The 25,400-nt window shown below is 22.5% G+C and overlaps 2 protein-coding genes across 3 annotated transcripts; one reads left to right on the top strand and one right to left on the bottom strand.

The window, feature by feature from the left end:
* Positions 1 to 7,679: 7,679 nt before the first annotated feature.
* LOC145839377 (uncharacterized) lies at positions 7,680 to 9,040 on the bottom strand. Of its 2 annotated transcripts, none has more exons than XM_082946955.1 (3): positions 8,914 to 9,040; positions 8,336 to 8,526; positions 7,680 to 8,142 (listed from the first exon to the last, which is right to left on the bottom strand). In XM_082946955.1, exons 1-3 carry the CDS (start codon positions 9,003 to 9,005, stop codon positions 7,940 to 7,942), a joined length of 486 nt encoding a protein of 161 aa, XP_082803081.1. In that variant the 5' UTR covers positions 9,006 to 9,040; the 3' UTR covers positions 7,680 to 7,939. The 2 variants fall into 2 exon arrangements, with proteins under 2 accessions (XP_082803081.1, XP_082803080.1); XM_082946954.1 differs by having other exon boundaries at positions 7,680 to 8,145.
* A 12,943-nt stretch (positions 9,041 to 21,983) lies between these two features.
* Positions 21,984 to 22,765, top strand: LOC145839467 (uncharacterized). Its single transcript, XM_082947036.1, has 3 exons — positions 21,984 to 22,055; positions 22,271 to 22,425; positions 22,572 to 22,765. The coding sequence occupies exons 1-3, from the start codon at positions 22,006 to 22,008 to the stop codon at positions 22,748 to 22,750; spliced, it is 384 nt and encodes a 127-aa protein (XP_082803162.1). The 5' UTR covers positions 21,984 to 22,005; the 3' UTR covers positions 22,751 to 22,765.
* The last annotated feature ends 2,635 nt before the right edge of the window (positions 22,766 to 25,400 follow it).

Raw genomic sequence — 25,400 nt, forward strand, 5'->3', positions numbered from 1 at the left:
TTTTAAACAAAAATACAAGACTTTAATGGAAATTAAGTTATTTTAACCTTAATCTATGAAGGTATTAAAAAACGAAATAAAAATATTGTGCTTTTTTAGGTTTTTATGATACCATAATAAATTCTTAGATTTTTTAAAACTTAAAAAAAATACTAGTTTATTTTCTACTGAAAATTAAAACAAATATTTATTTTCCATACTATCTGTTTTATTCGTTACTTTAAATATGTCTACAATTAAAAATACAAAATCGTTAATTCTAGTTTGCTAATGCAATTTTTTTATTTAGTTCTAGTAAATTTAAGTAAATTAAAGTTTGCACATACGAGAAACGGTAAATTAGAGTATTAAAAACTTTTTAAAAAATCGATAATAACTAACTATAACTAAACTTTTTAAACTTTTAAATAATTGTAAAGTTTAACAAGTCGTTAAGAAACATCCGTATTAAAATATCTAGTTCAACAAAAACCGTTTTTTTTATAGACGTTGAGATTTACATAAAAACACGAAAAACTTATACTTTATAAGTTTTAAAATAAAAATTTAGTATACAAGTAAATTTGAAAAATTTTAATATGATGATTTTAGAAGTAAAAATAAAAAACTATTGAATTTATGACCTACAATTACAAATATAACTACAAGCGATTCGGTACTTTTGAAGAAATAGTTTTTACAAAAATGTGTTTATTTTTTACCATTTTAATACATAAATTTTAAATGTTAAAGCATAAAATTAGATTCTGGGATATTTAGGTAGAAAAAATTGATTATACTCTTTTTTTAAGTTTATTTAAGTGTTTGATATTGAAATGTGGTCAATAAACTTCATGTACAGATATACCTTTGGGTCATTAATTTACTTACTTTATTGTGTATTTAATACAAACAGTTTATACAGCATTACTATAGCTTTAACCTTTTTTTATATAAGATGAAAAAAAAACAAAGTTTAAATTAAACGTTGATTCATTTTAAGACGATTAATCTACTACTTTAAAACGTTAGAAATTTCAACTATAAAACCTTATCAATATTTATGGTAGATTTAAAATATTGTAAGTGAAATTTTAATGAAAAAACTGCCCTTTTTAACTTGTAACTATATTTTTTGTGATCGAAATATGTAGTTTTATTATAAAATGTTTTTTTAAAGTTGTACTTGATTATGTATACATTTTTTTAATACCTTTTAAATGTAAACTTATATAAAGTAGTGAGTTATAGTTGAACTAAAAATATTAAACCAGTTTCTAGGATTAGTCTAATAAAGTTATATTTAATAACTAATACACATTTTTTTTATTTTTATTCGTTGACAACACACTAAATTTCATCCCTAATGTATTAATCGATAACAAAAAAGTTTTATTTGTACACTAGTTCCTTATACTATACTTTTTGTACAAAACATAGAAAAAATAAAAAACATAAAATTTTATCAGTTTTTTTAAAATAAGTTAAGATATAATATAAAACTATAAAACTGTAAAAAGTTAAGTATCGAAATGTAAACATTTAAATTCAGCAAAAATTTTAGAATTCAGAAACAAGTTACTAACATAAAAAATTAACTATACACTTAAACTTATAATTGAATTTACTACTTCTAAATATAGTTAAGCACTTGACATTTTTAATGCTACTTAAGTGCCAGTTTAATAAAAGTTCAAATTTTATTACCACTCAAAAAAACTAATGCCAAATGTCAAAAAAATTTAGATAATTTGTTAAATTCTTGTTCCTACTTTCTATAGTTTTTGATATTTTTGTTTGGAATTTTAAGTCAAGTTTTAAAAGTATTGTTGTTTTTAGTTTGTTAATTTTTATTTTAATCTAATATCTCTATTTTAGCATATTTCATTGTTACAATACGTACTTAAGGGTGCACTACTTTTTGAATTCAAACAAAGCAAACTGTTAGAATTTCTATAAAGAGACACAGCTCAAAAATTATTGTATACTTGAAAAAAAATCTTTCGTAGGTCAAATTTATACAAAAACTTTTTTCTGTTAAATTTAAAAGATACTTCTGCAGGTTTGCCTAAAAAAAGTTTCATAAATAATATTTTTTAGTAAAATTTTTTTATTTTTTAATAAATAAATTATTAAGAAAAGCGAAAAAAAAAAACATTTTTCTAGGTATTAGTTAGACCTACATAAAAACTATTTATAATTTTTAAGTAATTATTACTTTTTGAGTCATGGCCCTTTAGTTTTTTTTTTCTTCAATTTGAACTGTCGGAATTTTAATTGTCCGAATTCTAATTGTCATGTAACCAGAAGAACTTATCATTAACGAAATGCACTTCTTTACAAAAGCTGTATTTTTTATTTGCACTGGTCACTTGTTTATACATAGTAAATGTAATAAAAAAAAGTGAAGCATGAGTTGAAGATATCAAAATTGAAACTGAGATTGATAGTATGAGCTTTGCAGAAGTAATATTTTAAGGACCCATCTTCGATTGCAGCACTTTTATTTTAAGTGCGGCAAATAGTTTTTACAAAGATTTAGCCTGTCAAGCATTCTTTTGTACTGAATCTCTTATTTATTTACTTAATAGATTAGCAAGAATTAGCGTTTTTAGATAAGCATTATAACCACTAAGCTATTAAACCTTGATTTGTTTTTAATGACTAATAGTTTGAAAGTTTTTATTTTAACAAATAAAATTTTGTTTCTTTTTCTTTATCTATTGATTATTAGTTGACTAATTTAAAATTTTGTTTAGTTAGTAGAAAACGTATAGCTTTGAGCATATATATCTACAATTAATTTTAGTTTTTCTATTAAAATGGGTTTTTAAAATGCTTATTTTTGTTTACTGGCTATTTCATCTTTTTAAATGGTTATATATAAGTATTTAGTAATAAGTAACAAAAAAGTATACATAAACAAAAGTTATCAAGTCTAGACCTCAAAAGCTCAAAAAAATGTTGATTTTTATAGTTGGTAAGGATATGTAAAACGCTGTTATAATAACTACTCAAGAAACTGTTTTCTTTGCCATTTTAATGATTTGTTTTTACAATAAATTTTATATTTTAAACCAAACAAAAATAGTATTAACCCACAAAAACATTTGATTTTTATGCTCTGTGGTCGTAAAACCTTACTCTTGTGTATGATTTGTTAGTTGCTTTAGTGATACATTTCATTCTCATAAAACAGTTTTTAAACTGTTTATACACCTGACTTTGCTTTCTTTTACATATAAAAAACTCTGAAAAAGTCGTAAAATCATGTAAACTGCACAAATAAGCTTGTATGCGTTGAAATTGGACACACAAATTTTAGCTGTATCTAACCTCACATGAAGCTTTAAAAGGGAGTGTATTTGCTATAAGCATGGGAATAAAATCATTGCTTTGACAGATAACTTAAAACACTGTAATTGTTAGAGTGCTGCTTGTTTAAAATTGAGTTATGTTTATACTAGAACTTCTGAAACTTCAAATTTTAACCTAATTGACTTTTATAGTTAAATGACAGTAAATTTTTCACTAAGTTATGTTTAATCACTAAAATGAGAAGATAATGTATTTTACTAACTTCATACTTTTTACTTAAAGTTGTAAAATACTAGTAGGGTGGTAGTAAACTCTTCTATAACTTCAAAATATTTTTAGTTCTGAATATAGTATACTTAGAAAAGTATAGCTTTAATATAACTTAAGAACTTAGCTGTTAATTGTGATGCATGGAATATTTGTTTAATTATATAAGTAGTAAAAAAACTAGAATGCATAATTTTTTTTAATTTCTAATATTTATTTCCACCAAAAAAAAAATCAGTCGGCTTACTTAAAAAAACCGTTCAATTAAGGAAAAATAAAGAAAGTCGTCTGTTTCGTTTATAGATCATAAAACAGAATTTTGTGTTCAGTTAAATAATACTAAAACAATTGTAATTGTTAACTAAATTTTAAGATTTTTTTTTAACATGTAGTTTGTTTATTAAGAATATTAAAACAAAACGCTTTAAAAAAAACTATTTGAGAAAAAAAAACTGATGGGTTAAAAGAAAGTTGTTTAAAAAAAACATATACTACTTTAAGACTTGTTTAAAGATAAACTTAATTTACAAGCTATAACTACATTTGGTTTATAAAGTAAATTGAAATAAAATCTTCAAGGTTGTTCTTTATTTAGAGTTTAGCTTGATATCGTTTACTGACGGAGTAGAATAATCTCTAACCTTACTGTAGTTATCTAAATTAAGTCGGATTAAACAAAAATATTTTCTTTAAAATTGTGTAATTCGTGAAAGTATGTGTAAGAACTTTTTATAATTAAATACTTAAGTGTGTTAACAAAACATAGCTAACCGGAGATATTTAGTTAGTTTTAGCTTTTAATACTGTGTAATACAACTTATTTGTAACCGTAAAGTAATAGATACGAGGCTATTTTGGTTTAAGCTTTTGTATTAAGTTTATAAAAAGTTAAATAATTTAATTTCTTTAGAAATCTCATGAACAATAAACTAAAATTTTAAAATTTATATTTGCTTGATATTAGTTTAATATAGTGGTGTTAAGTTGATTAGCTCTTTTTTGATTATTTACATAAATCAAAACAATCATATAAAAGTATTAATTTTACAAAAATCATATTTAATTGCTATGATGAAGGTTTAAATATATTTAGTTTGAAGAAAACTCTTTAATTTTGTTAGGCAAAAATAGTGTAATAAAAAAATATAAGTAAATAAAGGATAAGTGTGGTAAAATTAAATGTGTTTTAAAACGTTATATTAAGAAAAAAGTAAACTAACCAGTTTGAGTTAATTAAATAATAAAATTATACTAAAATTTATGCAACTAAGAGCTTTTGAAATTTTTTTCACCGTCTAAAATTAAAAAAAAAAATAAATATAATAATTTTTTTATGTTTAAGTTTTGATCCATAAATAAAAAGTGCTTTAGTTAATGTAATTTTGTATTTATGTATATTAAAACTTACAGTTTAACTTTAACCGTGTAAATATTAAAATATTTTAATATTAAATGAAACACTCGAATTTGAAGCTCTAATTAAATTTGATACTTAAACTTGTTAAAATTTTTACATAAAAATCGTTTTTTAAGTTTGTTATTTAGTTTCGCAACGAAAGTTTACATATTATTTAGTTTATATACAAGATGTTTCTCAAAGTTTGATTTAGTACAAAATTTGCCAAACGATAAATGGTAAAGCAAAGTGATAAAGATCAATTCAATTGCTGTTTATCTTTTTCAAGCCCGACCGAAAAACTGAGCAATAAGTTTACACAAAAGTTTTTAAAAAAATCCCCTGATAATTTTTAGCAACCGGCCTAGACATGAATAAAACAATTAAACTAACTTACAGGTTGTTGTATAAACAAAGTTTTTCAACTTGAATTTTTAGTTGTTGTCTGTAAGGAATAATTAAAAAACTATAAAAATATAAATATATAATTTAAACATATAAAACTTTGAAACTCTAGTTGTTGTAATAATAAATAAAATAGTAGTATTAAATGCACCTGATGTTAAAGTACTAATTTGTTTATTTACTGCAGTATGTTATTGATTAAGGGCTAAGTTTTCATTTCAGTTTTCATTCGCAACTAGTACCTAATACACAAAAAATAAATTAATACCAAATTATCAAAATAAGCTAGTTCTTTCTTTAAAAAATTTTTGATTTAAAGTTTTAAACCTTTTAAACTATCTTCATGATTAAACGTTTATTTTCTTCATAAGTTAAATGTGTTTATTACCTTACATTAGATTAAAACTTTATATGCGCATATATGTAGTTCTTCACTCTAAAGTTAGAGTTTAAAGATGAGATACGTAAAAGAGAACATTTTTAACAAAACTATTTATTACGATTATTATTTGTCGACTTACAGTTGGGTTGTATAACATATCATTTGATGAATTCACATTATTTATTATTTATTTATTATTTTACAAATTATATACAAACTCAGCTATGTATTAATAAAAATAGAACTCAATTTTAATGTACTTCCCTACAAATGTTTAGTATGTTATTCGATTTTAGTTTGCTTATAATTGTCTAAGTAAAATCGTATTTTAGGTTTGTGTTGCCTTAATGAGTTCTTTTAAACATTTACTTTTAAAAAACTGTCAAAACAAAAATTTATAGTGTGTGTATCAAAACTTAACAATTTTAGTTAAAAAAAAAACAATCTATTTTTTTATCTTTAGACGGTATTTTAAAGTAAAGTTTTAGAGTTAATAAAATATACTTAATTAATATCTAAACTATCAACTTACTTCTCCATTGCAAGAATTGATATGTATGTTGTGTCTTTTTTTGTTTTTAACACTTACAAATAATACATCTTGTAACGATTTTTTTTGTTTATATGACAGTAATCAAACTGATCTAATATGACATACTAAAATGAAAACTATTTAAATTATATTTTATAACCTAATTAAGGTATGCTTATAAATATCATTATCGTAAATTTTTGATAGTTAGTACTTGCCATGAGTTTTTAACACCTAAGTTTTAAATTCTGTTACTGATTATTATTAAAACAATAACAAGTTCTATTGAACTTTTGCTTCTAAACTTATTTTCAATAAATACAAATACATATCGACGTAGATGTGTTTACATTTAAAAGTATATATATATATATGAGTTGATCTTAAGACTTTGACTTACAGTTGGGTTGTATACATATCATTTGAATAAAAACACATGATTTTGGCAAATGATTATGAATAGATATTTTATCTTTTATATAGATCTTTTTCAATATGAAATAAACACTGTTTTTAGATTTTAGTTTTACATACGAAATGTGTGCAAAATCAATGCTTGATATTTTTGTAAATGCGTTGCTCTATTTTGTTTACAAACCACCAGAAGGCATATGATCAGGTATATGTTTTTACTATCACACTGTCTATATTTTACAATTTTCACCGAAAAAAGATAACTTTAAACAGAGGTTTTGCTAAAAAAAGTTTTTATTCGTAGTTTTAATTAAATTGACGCTTTAAAAACGTCTATATATAAAAACGTAAAAGTCAATAAAAGAAAATAGTTTTATGTGTTCTGTATTCTACTTATTAATGTTTACATCTCAAAAAAAATTAAGAATTATCATAATATCATTCTAGATAATGATTAAAAAAAACAAAAATTTATTGCTCTACATATTTGTTATTCTGTAAGCTTTCTTTTTACAGTTAAAAACAGTATTAATCAAACTCTTGCAATTTTGATTTATAAAAAAAACCAATGTGCATTAATAACAATGTAATTTTATTAACATAATATGATTAATAAGATTTAGCTCAATGATTGATTTAAAACATTGTTAGAAACTGACATAACATTTTGTAGTTTTTTAAACAAAAACAGTATAACAAAAAACTTAATTACAAGAAAACTATCAACTTTAATTTTAATTTATAAGCTTAAGAACTATATCACTAGTTTGTAATAAAATATATTTACTATAAGATTGTGTTCATAAACTATTAAAAAAGAAAAAAACAAATAATTAATTAAGTTTTTCAGCAAAAAAAAAGGTTTCAAAATGGAAAAAATACAATACGACGCTAAGAATGTCAAACATTTTGCTTTTTAAACTTTTATAAAGTAAATAAAAACCTTAGAATTCATTTAAAAATGTTTACTATTGTCATTTTTAAAAATAAATAGAATATTAACAGTAAAACAAATAAGCTATAATATACACGGATAATATTAACAGCTTTACCTTATAGATTAAAAGACGAAACAAAAAAGTTATAGCAAATGTTTTACCTAGAAAATAAAATGTAACTCAAAATTAATAACCAAACTGTTTAGGCAGCATTTAAAATGTTTAACATTGATTTGTTAAAAACACCTTGTTTACTTTAACACAAGTCGGAATATTTTACAGTTTTTACGGGAAATTTTAAGAGAATGTCAAATAGTGTGGTTGTACTTTTTATTTGAACTGTTTTTGTACAGGTCTTTGACACTGTCCACCTTGAACGTTTCTTTGTAGAGGTCGTCCAAGGACAAACACTTTGTGTTTTCTTTACGGTTGTTGTTCACACAGTCGACAAAAAGCTCGTTTAGTTTCTGTGATATTTTGTGTCGAAGTTTTTTGTTTTTCTTGTAAACACCTGCTAAAAAGATTCTTTCAATATTCTGTACAACACTTTAAAAGTTATTCATAATATTATTACAAAAAAGTAACTGCAAAGATAATAAAGTTGTGAACTGATTTGTTCATTTATATGCTAGTTTTTTTTTTGATTTTTTATTTAATTTTTTATTAAACAGTATTTAGTAGTTATTAATTAATAAATAACTTACATTCATTATCGATGTATTTATCAATGTCGTGTAATGACAAATACTGGAAACTTGTCACAACTTCACCATTTATTATTACAGGAGGTACAAAATAATGATCTTCAATCTCAACTTCGATACACTCCACTGGTTTCGGTAGCTGTGACGTAATAATGCAATGAGAACGAGTTGATGAGCATGTGGAATCTTTTCTGTCAGTTAATTTAAATTTTCAACAAAGTAAAACTTAATACTTCAAGACTATTTTTTTTAATAAAAAATTGCTATTCATTTGATAGACGTTTTATGGGTAGCTGTCTTAATTGCACTAGGGAATAAAATTGCACTAAGATAAAATTGCATGAAGATACTTTTGCACGAAGGCTCACTTTTGCACTGCACGAAGACACTTTTGCAAGAGCAGAAAATTTTGCAAGGCATGATTTTTTATTAAATTTATTTTTAATTTTTGTATAAATTTTATACACTTTATTTTTAATTTATTATATATATATATTTTTACTATTTCTGTTATACCTAACCCTTATTATCGGTCGGTAAGTTATTTATTTATATATACTTTTCTTCCTATAACTAACCTTGTGTGAATATTTGTTGTATTTGTATTGCTGCTTGCAGGTTTATTATTATGGCATTTTCGTCTCTTTGGTATTTTGTTACAGAAACACATACTGTTTTCCAGTTTGAAAATAAAATACAGATAAAAAATCTGTTCGAAGAAATTAACATATTATTAAATTATTTTAAGTTTCAAACACTTTCCTAAAACTTGACAAGAAAAATACTTTTTAAAGCTCTGTTGAAACTAGAAATTATCTTTGTGAAAACTTTAAAGTTATCTAATTTAAGAAAAATTTTTAAGAACTAGTACATTGTCGATAAAAAAATAGCAAAAAATTACACTACAACGTTTTAAGTGAGTTTTTCAGTTTTTTTTATGAAAATAGTAAATAGTATTTTTTTTTTAACATTTTTATTTTTATTTATTAATTAATACCAATATTAAGTTCACCTAATTATGCATTTTCATTAAAACTTGAATACTTAATGTTTATTTATTTTTTTACGCATCAATGAGTTCAGATTCACATTACTGCCAATGTCTAAATGTTATTTACTGTTTTGAATTTATTTGACAAGGTCAGCTAACGCTCACCGAAACCAGGTAATAAACCAAAGCAGTACATAAACATTTGTTTTATTTTGAAAATAGTAGAAAAAATACTTATTTAACTGAATTAAATTGAACTCTATCTATTATTTTTTTATCATTCAAATCCTTTATTTAAAATTGTTGATCACTAGGTTTTAGTTTTTTGATAAGTAAGAAAATATTTGGTAGTTGTTTTTATGTTTAGGTATCGATAAATACTTTTACCATTATAAAAAAAGAAACTTAACTTTAAGTACTATAAATATTACTTAGCTTAAATTAGGCTCAGTATGCATAATACTAACCTTCAGTTATAGTTTTCAATATTATCAAACAAACAATAAAAAATGTTTTAAAAATATAATGCTCGTTTTTGTTTGTCGCTTTGTTTTATAACTAAATGACTATAATAAATTAAATTATAAGGTTCAACCGATTTGTCAACTTACTTTACCGAACGAAACCTTTTAAAATATAAAACACATTAATAATAATGATGTCAAAAATAACTAAGATAAAGCTAAAAGCACTTTATCAATGTTTGATTAATTATTCTTTTAGTTATTGATAACTATCTGATAAAAACTAAAGACAAGTCTAAATTACATATGTACAAAATCTAAATTATGCACTAAATTGGGTGCCAAACTTTTTAAAATGTGTTTTTCTTTTGTAATATGTATATGAAAAAACATGGATGAAATGCAATTTTTAGTATACAGTAAATTTGGAACTAAAAACACATTTAAATTGGTTTTATAAATTTCGTTAATAAACACAAGTTTAATAAACAAGGCAAAGATCATGTAACCATTTGATTAATTCTAAACTTGTATTTGTGCAAATGTTTTTTTTTAGAATAACTGACCTAGACATAAAGCAATTTTTCAAGTTTTTTAGGTTGAAACAGTTTTTTTTTCCTTTTTTTTTTTACTTCAAATAGAAGTTACCTAAATAAAAACAAAACCTTAAAAAGTCAAAATAAAAAAAATAAACTAACACTTAAGTTTGTAAAAGTTTTGTTGAAACATCATAAAAGAAGTATATTCATCAAGATAAACTAAAAATGTATAAAACAAAAACAACATGAAATTTTTAACACAGTAGTGAAATCTAAAAAAGCTCAACTAAAACCTGCTACAATATTTCATCATCAAATTTGACAAAAAGTCGAACACTGACAAAAATCAAAATCTCAGACACCTTTAAACAAACAAAAACGCCTTGAATTAGAATTAATTATGCGTTCCAAGTGTAATGACTCACAAAGACAAATATTTCAATTTTAAACGTTTTTCTTTCACAACAATATAAACAGCTTTCCGAGCGTCAATCCATTGTTTTGCGGTTTACAACAGCGCTTTTTAGGCTAAACTTCTTAGGCGACTAAACACTTTTCCTCCAAACCTTTTCGACTTGCTCGCATTGTTGTGTATTTAGTTAGTAATGATGGAGAGAGTAAACATTGTTTTTGTGGAAAAATGCAATAAAACAATAAACACACGGTAAGTTGGCTTTGGTGTTTAGTTTTAAATGTGTTTCGATTATATATTTAAATGTTTTCATAGACATTAAATACTTTAGTATTTATTCAGATGTTTAAGTCGTTTAGTTATTATTATTAATTGATTTATATTGATATTTTTAATGTTATTCCAAAATAATTTAGACATAAAAAAGTTCTATTTAAAATTTACTTGTTCATTGTTTTAATGCATAAAAATATATTGTTATAAAAAATACTTGTAAATTTAAAAGGTAAAGCTATTAATAACTGAAAAGTCGTAGTATTATACAGAACATGGTTTACAAATATTGTTTGTTGTAGTTATAAAACTTGTTTGTTCGCTAAACATTTTCATTGTTCTTACATGTGATTATAGACTTTATACTCAACTCCAAGTATTTATAAACATATTGAAAAAGTTTTAATATGTACAGACTATAAAATTTGTTTTTCATTTATTTATATTTTAATTTTTAATATAACTATTTTTACAATGTTTGAAAGTTTAAAGAAAAGAAAGCTTATTTAACGCTTCATAAAAAGTCTGTAAAAACCTTAATATTTCTAAAATACGTTTTAAATAGCAAACAATATTAAGTCTGTTTAGTTATGAAAAATGTTTTAGTGTTTAAAAAAAAAGTTAACTTTTTTGCATAATAGTTTAATTAATATACACATAAATTAATTACTACTTTCAAAAAAAAGAACTACTACAAAAATACAATTTATTTTCATTTTATCATTTTATAAATAAAATAGTCAAATACAATCAATTATAAACTTGTATTTTAACTTGTCTTTATTGACCTTGATTAAGGTGTGTTAAATGTTCAACTCATTCATAAACATTATTAGTTAAAAGTGTGTTTACATGGTTTAATTTACAATGTTTTAATTCAATAACATGTTTTTAGTACATGTATAGTATCAAGCTACAAAACATAAAGTTAACATTCGTTTTAAGCTTGTTCTCTAACTTATTCCAGAACTCAGTAAAAATGAAACAAAACTTGAACAACACAAATTTTTTCTTTTTAAAAACTAAAAACTTCTATAAAAACAAAGAAAAAATCAAAACTTTATTAATCTTTTTAAAGGCTAATTAAAACAAAGCTTAATCTTCAAACCACTCAACCAAATGTACATCTGAACTAAAACCTTATAACCACTATGAGCTCTGGTGTGAGCGAACAAAAAAAAAGCTCTTTTTTCACTTTTTTCTCTCATTTTTCTTCGATGTTCTCTCGTTTTTCAATGTTTAACACCTTGCATGGCGCTTGCGGTAATTTAAACATTTTGTTAAATGAAATAAAGCCAAGAGTTTAATAAATTTAGTTGTTTAATGACATAAATTTCAATCACTTTTAGTTTTAATTAAAACCTTAAATTAAACAACAGTTTACTTTACTGGACCATAAAATGTATATTTGTTTATAGGAAACACTTATAAACCACAATTTTTTTTCACACTGTATTTAAATCGTAACTATTAAATTAACTTTATATACTTGTCTCCAAACTTTAATAAACATTTTATTTCCTTTTTTATTGTAAATGTAATTAAAAAAAAGGTATTTATTTCAATATTTACACAGTGTATTTAAATGAATAATTTTTTTAATTTGTTTACTCAGCTTTAAAGGAAACAAAATCTCTCGTTTTATTTGATCAGGTATTGTTTTACTGTAAAAAGTTACAAAAGTACAATAAAAATGTTAAACTCAAACAAAGTATTAGGAAGTTAGGAACACTCCTACCTTGTTTGACCTTGTATTACATTCTTTTACAAACAATAAAATGCTAGTGAAAGCATTATTACTGTTTAGAAAAAATGAGTCGTTAAGTATGAAAAATTTTTATATTGTATATCTATTTTTCATTTAGTTCTGGTAAAAAAAATTGCTTGCTTTTAAATATTTCATAGTCTATAAAACACGTTTCGCGTAAAACCGAATAAAAATTTTGATTATATTTTTAACTAGTAATTTTTTAAATGTAAGAGGTATTCTTATAAGTTCACGTGTAAGACTTGGAGTAATTGGTTATCTATTGACTGCTGTATTATGAGTTTGAATTTATTAGAACATTTGATTGTATGAAAAAGTCGAGAGTTAGCTCTTTATAAGTGACTCATTTAAAATATCATAATTTTTACTTTCTTAACATGTTTACACCTAACTCATATTTCAATACACGTTAAAAAAGCGTAAAAGCTGTATTTTAAATAGATACCAATTAAAAACTTGTAACCCAAAATTGAGGCGTTAAACATTACAAAATGTTTATTAATTATTGGTTGTGCTAGATGATAAACTTTTTAACTAGATAATCATTTAAAACTTTGAATTTTTTCAAGTATACTAAAATTTAATTTTTGTGAAATAAATAAGTAAAATTGTTTAACGATTCTTTAATAAGTGAATTTTAATTATAACTAATAAAATTTCTGTGTTGCTTTAGTCCAGGGTTACCAAAGAGGGCAATATCACCTAATGAGAAGCGATTTTATCTATCAGAAGGCGTCAGTTACTAAAAAAACAAAAAAAGTAACAGTATATTTAAGTAGTGTAGATATGATGTCTACTAAACTTAACATTCCTGTTAAGTGAGTTTTGAAAACCTTCTTTTATTTCGTTTTTGTTTTTGCAAAACATAAATTTGTTTATTAATTATGGTTGTATTAACTTGTTAATTGTTTTAAATCGTTTACATTGCATTTTGAAAAAAATTATGTTTCAAATTAAAAACAAAAGAAAAACTATTACACTTTGAAACTTTTCAAATATGATGTAAAGGAAAAATAAAATGTTCAACTACTTATGATAAGAAAATAAAATTGATTTTAATTCTACTAAAACTTTTAAAGAGCAAAAAATTTACATTTATTTCTATATTTGTTGGTTTTTAAACTTAACTAAGTTTAATCAAACATTGTTCCTTAAAAAATGTAATTTTTTTTTAATGCAACCGCTTTTAAGTGGTTTGAATTATAAATAAAATTTAAGTTAAGATTATAGAAGACTACAATATATCGTTAGATTAAAGTATTCAAATAAATTTTGAAATATTTAGAAATTAGTGTTCGAGATAACAAAAAAAAAACTTTTTTGTAAAATATAAATATAAAAGTTTCAAGAGATAAACATCTGCTTTAAACTAGATGATTTTTTTTTAAATATTTTAAGATATCTATATTTAAGTATAATCTCTATTTTTAAAGATAATGACAATTTGGATATTCACAAAAACTTAATGTGATTTTAATGTTTATCTTTAAAAAAATCATCTTTTATTGAATTTTACGAAACTATAATATATTTTTACTTTTCTATTAAGTTTTAAGTTTAATTTTAAAACTGGTTATAAACATTACAGTGTAAAAACTTTAATACTTTTAGAACCATTTCTAAACACATGATGAGTTTTTATATAGGTTAATGGTTTTTAAATAAAAAAATTTTTTTAATAAAATATTGTTCACAGTTTATACAAGTTTGTTTCCTAGAATTGAATCAAAAAATATTTTTTAATAAAACTCATTAACGTAGTGTAAGAACAGAACAGCTTTTACAACCTTTTTTTCTTATTTTTTTGAGTGAAAGTTGCTCTTAGCTAAAACATTTTACTGAAATCCATATTACTATTTTAGTATAGTAGAAGATATTTTTGATCTAAATCTGAACATGATTTTAACTAAAACACAAGTTCTGAAATTAAAAGTTTTAAAGTTGTTTTATTTTCTAAATTAAGCTAGAATACCACATTATTTTTGCTTTTGAGGTTTTTTAATTTAACTGCTATAAACAAATAAAACTCATATTCACAAAAAAAAAACCTAAGTATGTTTAATAAAACAACTTTTGCAATTAGTTTTTATCTAAAAAACAAAGTATATATCAATCTCTCTAATATTAACCTATTTTAATTTCCAGAAATACAAAATTACAGAAACAAAAATTACAATCAGCACTTAAACAAATGATTTTTGTTGCATTGCCATTGCCAAATAGCTTCTTTTTACTTCTTTTACTCTCATAATTGCTGTTTACCGCCTAAAATCGAGATGCACTTGCAGTAAGCTGTAATAACCGTTTGAATAAAAGTTTTTGTAAGTGTTTGAGAAAGTTAAAACTTTTGTGTTAAATAATATATTTATATACTATACTTACTTTTTAGTACACTTACAGACGAAAACAGAGTTTTCGAAAAAACGTATAAAAAGTTTGAATAACTAATTTTTGAAGTTTGTATAAAGTTTCAAATAAGTTAAAGTTTTAGCAGAAAACTATAAAGTTTTTGTTTTTTTCTTTAAATAAATCCATTAAAACCCAGTGAATATTACAAAAGAGTACTTAAGATCAAAAAAAAAAGTTATACTCAAAATTATGAGTTTTATGTACTGACATATCTTCATAAAAAATACGTACTTAAAAATAAACTAAAATTAAACAATGACTTTTATTTAACACAAGTAAAACAGTCTTGCTTTTTATCAATTAAGTAGTTCAAAGTATTCTACTATATTTATTATAAAAAAATGCTAAAGTAGTATGTGTGTAATGTATATCATACTAGATAATGTATATATATGTATAAACAAAAAAATATGATGTTTAATATTTTCAAATATTCCAATTTTTGTAATTTTAAGAATAACCCAGTATCCAATATGTAAAGAATGCGATCAAAACAAAGTTAGTTTATAGTTAAGCCAAAAACTGTTTTCCATGTATAACTTGATACGTTAAATTGACTAATTTAATCTTGGAATTCCAAGTTAGTTTCATTCCTAGCATACGGGTGTACAGTTTAAGTTTTAAGGAAGAGAGTGGATTAAATAGGACTTTTATTAAGAAATGAAAATAGTATACGTTCACTAAAAATATCATTAGTTGTTTCGATGTGTGTTTTTCTATATTTTGGAATATAATAAAGGTTTTATTTATGTTAATTATGTAGTTTTTAGTTGTAAAGAGCTCGTACAGACGTGCTAAATATTTAGTTATATTTTTTTGTTGTAAAACTTACTCGCCTCGTGTAACCAAATGTATATTTTATGAAAACAAATTTTTGTATTCTTAACAAATTTATACTTTTATTTTAAGCCATTTTGATTGTTTTCATAATCTAAAACTGCTACAAATCCTAAATGTATAAAATTAATAAGTTTTTTTAGTAATAAAATACTATTTTGAAGTAGTTAGTAAAAAATGCTAATGTAATGTATTCTAACTTTATGTAATATAAGTAGTTCACTTAATCTGTGTGTTTTTTACTTTATATACCACAATAAAAGTTCTTAATTGAATCATAAGGAGAATGATCAACTCGAAATTTAAAATATTGTTAACAAAAATGATGTTTTACTCGTTTGAAAAAAAATCAAATAAGATCATCAATTGAATAAAATCTTGTTTAAATAGAATCTATTTCTATCTGAATAAAATTTTATGAAACTTATGACATCGATTAGTTTGGTTTAAGCTAGTGAAACATTGTTATGTTAACAAAATTTAAATTTTGTACATAATTTAACTAGTAAACTTTTTGTTTAAATTTTAACTAGTCAACTTTAAATTCAAGTGGTTTAAAGTTATATATTAAATTTTATTTTATAAAATGTAATGTATTTTAGCATATAGTAAGTTATAATTAGCTTGATTAATTGTTTAATTATGTCAAGTTTACAACCTTAATGCTGATTAAGTGGAATTTTTCGCATAATTTGTCTATTTTTAAATGTTTTAAAACTGTAACGTGTATTAAATGCAAAAAGTTTTAAAGTATACTTACGTAAAAGACTGAATTTTATAACTAAGTTTTATTTTTCTGTATTTTCGACAATACAAATATTACTATTCAATAATGTTAGCTCATAGCAAAATCAACTAGATGCTTATCAGTAAGTATAATAATAAGAAACTTTAGATAAGAAATCTACTTATACAAACTACTTTGGCCTTAACAAAACAACTTTTGAATGCAAAACAGAAATTAATAAAATAAAATTTTCTAACAAACAAAACAATAGATAAGTTTGCTTAATTATAATTAATTAGTAAAAAATATATCCTAAAATCATTTTTGGAAGTTAATTTTTTTATAATAAGTAGCTTTGTTTTTAACTGTGGGAAAAACATAAACATTTCATAACAATAAAACTTATAATTCTTTTGTAAATTAGTAATAGTATATACAGGTATTATGTCTTACAATTCTTAGAAAATATTTTACTGTCTTAAAGTTTAAAAAGAAACCTACTACAAAACATAAGTTTGTGGCTAAATTCATCTAAAGTCATATAAAATATGAAAATGAAAATATATTGTGAACAGCAACATTTAGTATTCTAAAGAAAACTTAAGTTATTACAAAATAAGTTTAAGATATAAAAATCAAAATATAATTAATAAAAGTTTGGTTTATGATTAAAACTAACATTTAAAAGTAACAACAAGATAAAACATTTAACCAAAACTACAAATAGTACAGAACAAAATTAGGACTATCTTCTATATACATTTATTAAAGTTATATAAAATTAAATCAGCTTTAAAAATATTTACAGGCAATTTAGTTTGAAATAGTATAAAGTTACTATATAACAATACTTACATATAAATCATTAATACTTAAACGCGTTATAGAGTTATATTTTAGTAAATTAAACGCTACATATTTGCAATCAATAATTTTTTAAACTTCTATAACATTCTATTTGCTTAGTGATGTAATGAATATGTTTACAATTAAAATGAAACACTTTATTTGTTTTGTAATTTCTCTTAACTTTGTGTCAATTCAATCATGTACTGTTTTTTTTTAAAAGCAAGTCATATCATATTTGTTTCTTATTGAAAAATTAGGAGAGAGTAGATACTTTGAAAACATTTTCTGTAAACTATCAATCGATCATAAACTTTAGAAAATGAATAACTTGAAATTTAAAAAGTATATTTATAAGATTGAATAAGGTTATGTTCTTACCCTATTCCTTATTTATTAATTTTATTGTTTTTGTTTTTACTTATATTTTTTAGTACATTACATATAATTTTTTTTTACAAACTTCAGAGTTTATTGTTTTTACAAAAGCAAAAAATCTGTGTTAATGTCTATCCTTATAGTTAGTTGATTATTGTAACAATATATTTGAGTTTTAAGACAACTAATTATTTACAAAATTTTAAAAAAACAACATTATAAATTGATAGAAATAATAACACTTGTAACTAATATTTAAGTGAGTAAGGTTATTTAATGCGACAAAACATTAGAAAGTTAATAATTAAAATTATTATGTTTATATGGTTATCAAACAAAACAAAGCTATGAAAAAATACTTAAGCGCAAAGGCCAATCAAGTATTTCATCAAAAAGAGTTTTAATAAAATAGTAAATATGTTTTAATAAAAGTTCATTTCATTGAAAATATTTTATTAGTTAAAGTAATAAACAGTTATATCAACAAGGTTATTATAAGCTGACTTGTTCTAGTTTTACAGTTTTAGTAGTAAAGTATTTTGTTAATAAGTTTATGTTGATAAAATATATAGCAGTTTACATTTTGTTGTTATTTTTTTGATGTTAAAACACTAGAATCTAGTTTTTGGAAAAGGACTTTTTTCTTGCCAGATTAACTTGATTTTTTTTTAAACAAATAAATAATTTTTCTTACAATATGTAGTCTTTTGTTTAAAAGTTTCTAAGTGTATCAGAAGCTATGCACTTGACACAATACACACAAAAATTTACAAAATAGAAAAGTTTTAACTAGAGGGATAAAAAAGTTCAAGCAGGACTTTGCTGACCGCAGAACAAAAGTAAAGCTTTAAAAGCTCTTGTCAAAGAATAACGATGTTTTGCAAAGTACTAGTTGCAGACATAATTGTTTAACAAAAAGTTAACTTTCATTTGTAGATTTGACTAATTTAGACTACTCAAACTACTTTAAAAAAGTTCAATGTTACAAGTTAAATAATTGAAATACTGATACTGTGTTTATGAATATAGATCAGGCTTTTGATTTTAATAGTTTTTTCATCACTTAATTTAAAAGATAATGTAGGCTAATTATAAAAACTTATCTTCAGCCACTTTAAATAAAGTAATGTAGACAATTGTTATATTTTTTTGAATGTTTTAATATTTTTGAGTTTATTTAGTTTTAGTAGAACAACTAAAATATACTTTCATTTCTTAACACTTATAAAAGGTTTAAACTTAACTGTTTTAAATATATCACTTATAATAATGTTTATGCTTACAGTTTAAAATTTTCGAAAACCTTGATTTGTAAAACAGTTACTATTTAAACAACAAAAGTGTACTTTGGTTTATCAAAAATGTTTTAATAACATCATGGGGTGTTTATACAAATAAACAAAACTTTGACAAAATGAGAAAAGTATAGCTTGCTTATTGCTAAGCTTTTAACAAAGTTGTAATACTTATTACTTTTTAGTTAAACAGTAATGGTTTATTTTTGATTATGTTTAAATCAGAATCAGTTGCTCGTTGTTTTTTGTTTAAGCATTGTTTTTCTGTTTGTATTTCTAAGATTTTTAATTTCTATTCTTTTTTTTAGCATGAGACGTAATTATAAATTTTATATTTGTTCAAGTCAACACTTATTTTTTAAATAGTGAATTTAAAATTTTAAATACAATATAGAATAAAAATGTGTTAGTACAGAAATAAAAAACTAATGCAAAAAATGCTTTAATAGACACTTTTCAATTTGGTCTGTGTTAAATGAGTATTTTATTACTTTTTATTAACAAAGGTGTCATTAACAGTTGATTATTGCTGTTTTGTGTTGAAAACAATAAAATACTTGCATTTAGAAATCCAAAAAAAAATATTAAAAATTCAAATTCCATTTATTTAGTTTTACAATTTTCAGAAATGTTTAATTTTTGAAATCCTACTTTTAAACTGTTATATTTAGTACAAAATTTTTGTTGTTATTTTAAGTATTTAGTAACATTTTTAGCTTGTATTACATAGAATAAATTCCAGAACGAGGGTTCTTTGTACTTAGTTTTCAAAAAAAAACTGTTGACTAGACTTAATTATAAGTTTATTATTGGGTAATATTTATTTTCTGTTGTTGAGTTAGTTTTTTTTTTTATTCCGTACTATATTTAATACATTTGTATGTCTCTATCTATAATGAAAAAGTATAATTTATACAAAAAAGTCTTTTACTTTTGTCTAATAGTTTTAAATAGTCTTTCATACCCAGATTTTCCAGTTCCTAAGATTTCATAAAACAATAATAATAAAAGTTATGTAGTTCTAAAAAAGCTCTAAATGTAAATAAAAGAAAGTTTATTTAAATAAAACTAATAAACTATGGAAAACATTTTTAGTAGTTGAACAAGAAAACAACTTATTTGAAAAATTGACAAAAAGTACAAAGTTTGAGCGTGCGTTTAAAAGCTACTAAACTCTCTAACAAAATTTATGATTTTATGTTAATGATTAAGTATGTTATTTTGTTTCTTTTAAATATTTCTTATCATTTATGTTTTAAGCATTTTGTTACTAAGGCATTCAAGCAATTATTAACTGTTAAAACTAAACAGCACTTGTTTTCTTGAATTTAAAAAAGTTCAATTATCTACTGTTTTATAATAAATAAAACTTGTTCTGGCTTATTCTTGTGCTTAAACCTTAATATATATTTTGTGCACAATTTGTAACAAAATAAGTACTAAAAACTTTTGATGACTAACAATCCGGTTTAAAAATCATTACACGTGATTAATTGTTCCGAATTCATGCTAACAAGTATCTGGTGACGTATAAAGTTTCAAAGTTCAACAGCTATTCAAGTTAATTTCTCTCAAAGTTTGAATTAGAATACCAGACTGCCACAAAACTTAAACAAAATTTCCCCTTTTGAAAATTTAGGCTTTTTTACTGTTTACTTAGAGACATAAGTAAACAGATATTAAAAAACTTATGTTGTCTAATCACTTGTATCACAAGTTTACAAAGTACACAGTATTATAGTTTTTTAAACTATATCTACTGTAAATAAAACGCATTTCAAATATGTTATATTTGAAAACAGATAATCTCAACAAAACACTTTTTAAAGAACTTTTTGAAGATAAGAACAAATAGAAAATGTTTAAATAAATTTTTTTAACAACTAACTTTTGTTCGAAGTTGTACTAAAACTTTTCAGAGCTTTACAGTGTTATAAAATTTTTATTTAGTTGATTTATGAGACACACTTATGTATTATGAATAATTCATTTTAAGCTCAAGTTTAGCTGGTAATCTTGAGTTAAGACAGTAGCATTTTTATTTTATTTAGATGAATTATATTTTATTAAGATGAGTTTTTTTTTTAATTTTTACTTGTCTTTTGTGAATAACTGATAAAAAGTTTCAGTTTTGATTAATAATGTTATGTTTAAAAGTAATGCAAAATAAATTTATTTAGAGCAGTATTCGTTTTTTGCTGTTATAATATAATTTAAAGTTTAATCATTTAAACTTAAAATTGGTACAAAAATAATTAGTTTAACTAAATTATCATATTGTTTAATATAACAATAATTTATTTAAAAACTAATTTAGTTTTACAAATCTTTAAATTTGTTTTTTAAACAGAAATTTACAAAAAAAATATCAAAATAACAAGTTGTAAACAAACAAAATGAAAAGATTAAATGTGTGAAATGATTTGTTACTTTAATATAAAATTGTACATTTTACAATTTTCAAAAAGTTCTTTGTAAAAAGATATATGACTGTTAAAAAGTGTACATTGCTTTACTAAGCTTGTTAACAAGATTTTAAAATTAATGAGGTTAACAATTGATATTTTTGCATAAAAGTCTTCATAGGCTACATAATTAATTTAATTTCGTTTTTTTTTTCATTAGAAAGTTTATAATAGTATAAAGGTTTTATTTTGTACAAAATAGCAATCAAACAAACAACTAACAAAAAACTAAAGAATCAAAAAAGTTTTTTTCTGAAAAAAACAATATGAGTTTTTCCAAGCACGTGCGGTTAAAGAAAACTGAAACTGATTCGAGGTATTAATTTGAATAGATAAAATTAAAATAAAAAAAAAGAAAATTATAATTGTTCATAGTAACATCTTTTTACTGTAATGGTTTTGGTAATTAAGTTTTTACAAAACAATACAAGTTATACGCGAATATAACATTATTAGAGTATAAATATTTATTTTTTCAAGTTATAAGATTTAATTTTGATAAACAAATTAAATAATAAATAACTTGTTTAGACAATCACTACTGTCTAGTTTTCCAAAACCGGTACAGTTTATTGAGGTCGAGAAGGAAAATTTGTATTTTGTACCTCCAGTGAAAATTGATGGCACTATTGTGACAAATTTTCAGTACCTTTCCTTACACAACATAAAACTACTGTGTTGTAAAAGTAAGTTTATTATCTTTTACGCTTTCTATATAGTACATATAAAATTATTACTATTAGTTTAATATATATATTTGCTTTTAGTTTTCGATTTTCAAAAATTGAATTTTTAAGTTTCTTACAACATTAAGGACATATATTTATCACAGGTCGAAAAACAAATAAAGATTTAAATTGGATACAAAATCTAAAACAAAGACTTTTGAAGTTCTTAAAGAGCAACAAACAAAAAGTCAAAATTGCGTCTTTGGAGGATGTTTATAAAGAAATATTTAACATCGAAAGTGTTAAAGATCTAAATAAAAATCATAAGCACAATAAAACTTGATGAAGTTGGCCAAATTAAAACGTTAAATTTATTGAAATACTTTAAGCGTTTAATTAAGGTTTTTTTAATTTAATTTATTTTAAAATGCTGCTAAGTAAGATTAATTGTTATTTATGTACACACTTAGCTTTAGTTCGCATAGTTTTACTAAAGTGTTTAATCATAACTTTTTACTTAAAAACTTATTTTGGTTTTTAACGATTAAATTAACAATGTTTTTTTTTTTAAACCTGTTATTTGTACTTAAATTATGCAAGTGGTTCATGACTTATAAAAAACTATCGCTATTTATTTAGAAACTTTAAAGTTTCATAAACTAATATCTTGAATTGTTGATACTTGTTTATTTGTAATTTTATACAAATAACATGTACTTTTGTTCTTATTCGTACCTTATATTAATACCTTATCCATACTCATGCGTTCTTAGTTTTTTGATAGTTTGTTTTTAAACAGTATGAATGAAATTTTAATTATAAATTTATAGCCTATCGTAAACTAATTAGTATTTAAGTTTAGTATGTTAAATGTTTTATACAACTTTTTTGATGTTTATCAAATGTTAGAAATATTTATTCATTCTAATAGAGTTTATTAACGTTTAGTAAGTTAATCAATATAACAAAGTTACTATTGATTAACTTAAGTAATGATTATAGTGCAAATTTAATATTTCATTCACTACAAGATTTTGGTGACAAAAATAAAATTACGACATTGTCAAGTATAATAAAATAGCAAGCTTCGCTTTATTGTTTAGTTTACAAACTTCTGTGTTAATCTTTCATTACCTTGCTAAGCAACAACTACTTAATGACCTTCTTATTAAGTTTTAATAAATGAATTCGTTTATGTACTTAAGGATTCCCTAAAGAAATTAAGTAGTTAAAGTTAAGTGGAGAATAAAACAGTAATACACGTGTGAATTAAGTATAGTTTATTGAATAAAAACTCTAATAAGCAAATAACTTAAGCAAAAAATTAAGATAAACTTGATCGTTCAAAAACACATTTTAAGTGTTATCTAAATACTAAGGAGTTTTCTTTTTTTATTTGAATAAAACGATTTAGCATTGCTTGCTAAACATTCATATTTGCTTCTTATTTTGTTGTAAAACATTGTTATCTTTTATAGTTTTATACTTGTTTATTTATTTTTTTGGTACATTTGTTTTATAAAAACTTTAGGCCGATCCAAATTTAACTGTGTTTTTATAAATGCTTACGAAGGTACTTATTTCTATATAAACGTTTTTTAAGCTTAGTTAAGAAAAATACTATTAAAATTTTTTTACAAATTCTAAACTTTATTACAAAAAAAAATATAAATTATTTTTATGTAAAGAATAGTTAGTTTGTTTTACAAAGTATTTAAAAAGTAAAATCTCACTGAAATGTTTACACTTTTTTCCATTAGATAAATAAACGGCTGACTATTTTGAAAAAATAGTTATGTTATATAATAAATCCTATAAAAATTTTAAGTACTGCATAGAAAATAATTGCATGTAAAACCGATGTATCACCACAGTTTTGCCGAATTATAACCGCTTAAAAACTAACGTTTTGTACAAATAAAATTGAAAAAAAAAATACAACGTAAATACAGTTATTTTCCTATTAATTAGTTAACACAGAAAAAAATTATCAGTTAGTGCTAGAAAGTTGTACTAAATAGTAGTATTACTGTATGTTAGTTACCTAGAAACTCTAAGTTTTTGAAATACTTTGGAACTAAATTCAAAGTTATCTATACAGACTTTTAATTTAATACCATATAAAAGTTTAGCATATAGTATTTAGAAATAAAAGGCAAATCAAATTTTATTTTAAATACTATATTATTATCAAATATTTTTAGACTAATTAGTTTAAACGATTTGTTGATAAAACAAAAAAAAAAAGATATTTAGAGTGTAAAAATATTTTACGAGTTTCTTAAATATTTTAGCAGCTATTTTTGTAGTCTAATTTTTCAGCTATAAACAAAACAATTTTAGTAGTTGTTATACATATACATAAGTCGTTTTTAAACTAAGTTTTACTATTATCATTAAACAGATTCCTTTAAAAAGTTTTATGTGAACATTTAGAAATTATTAAGCAATATACTTTTAATATTATATATAATAATAAATATAATAAGCAGTATATTTGAACGTCTAGTTAAATCAGTTTTTAAAATCTCTTCGTAAAAATTAAGTGCAGGCGTAAAAGCAATAAAATTTCTGAAGATTTCTTACTTGATAATTAGCGTAAGTATCAGTAAAACAAACACAGCTTAGTTATTAAAAAAACTAAGTTTTACGACCGTTAAGAGTGTTTAGTTGATTGTAAAGTTTACAGTTATCTTAGTAACTAATTTTTTGTTGTAACCTTTAAAGCATTTTCAAGTAGTAAATACTTTAAAACTAATAAATATTTTGTATATCTTAAACAAAAAATATTATTTATAACTAAACAATTATAAGTTTATTTAGGACTTTGTAAGTTTTTATTGTTTTTAAATACATTTTGAAAGTTTTAAGCTCTATGTAGCAGACTTAACAAACTAGTTTGTGAATTTCAAAATATATAATTTAACCTAAAGCAAATAAAGTATTATCCCAAAAATTTCATTGTTTTTGAAAATTAGCTTCTTTTGTTTTAT

The sequence above is a fragment of the Thalia democratica genome, chromosome 6 (genome assembly GCF_965202585.1).
Source record: "Thalia democratica chromosome 6, ktThaDemo2.hap1.1, whole genome shotgun sequence".
Classification (NCBI taxonomy): domain Eukaryota; kingdom Metazoa; phylum Chordata; class Thaliacea; order Salpida; family Salpidae; genus Thalia; species Thalia democratica.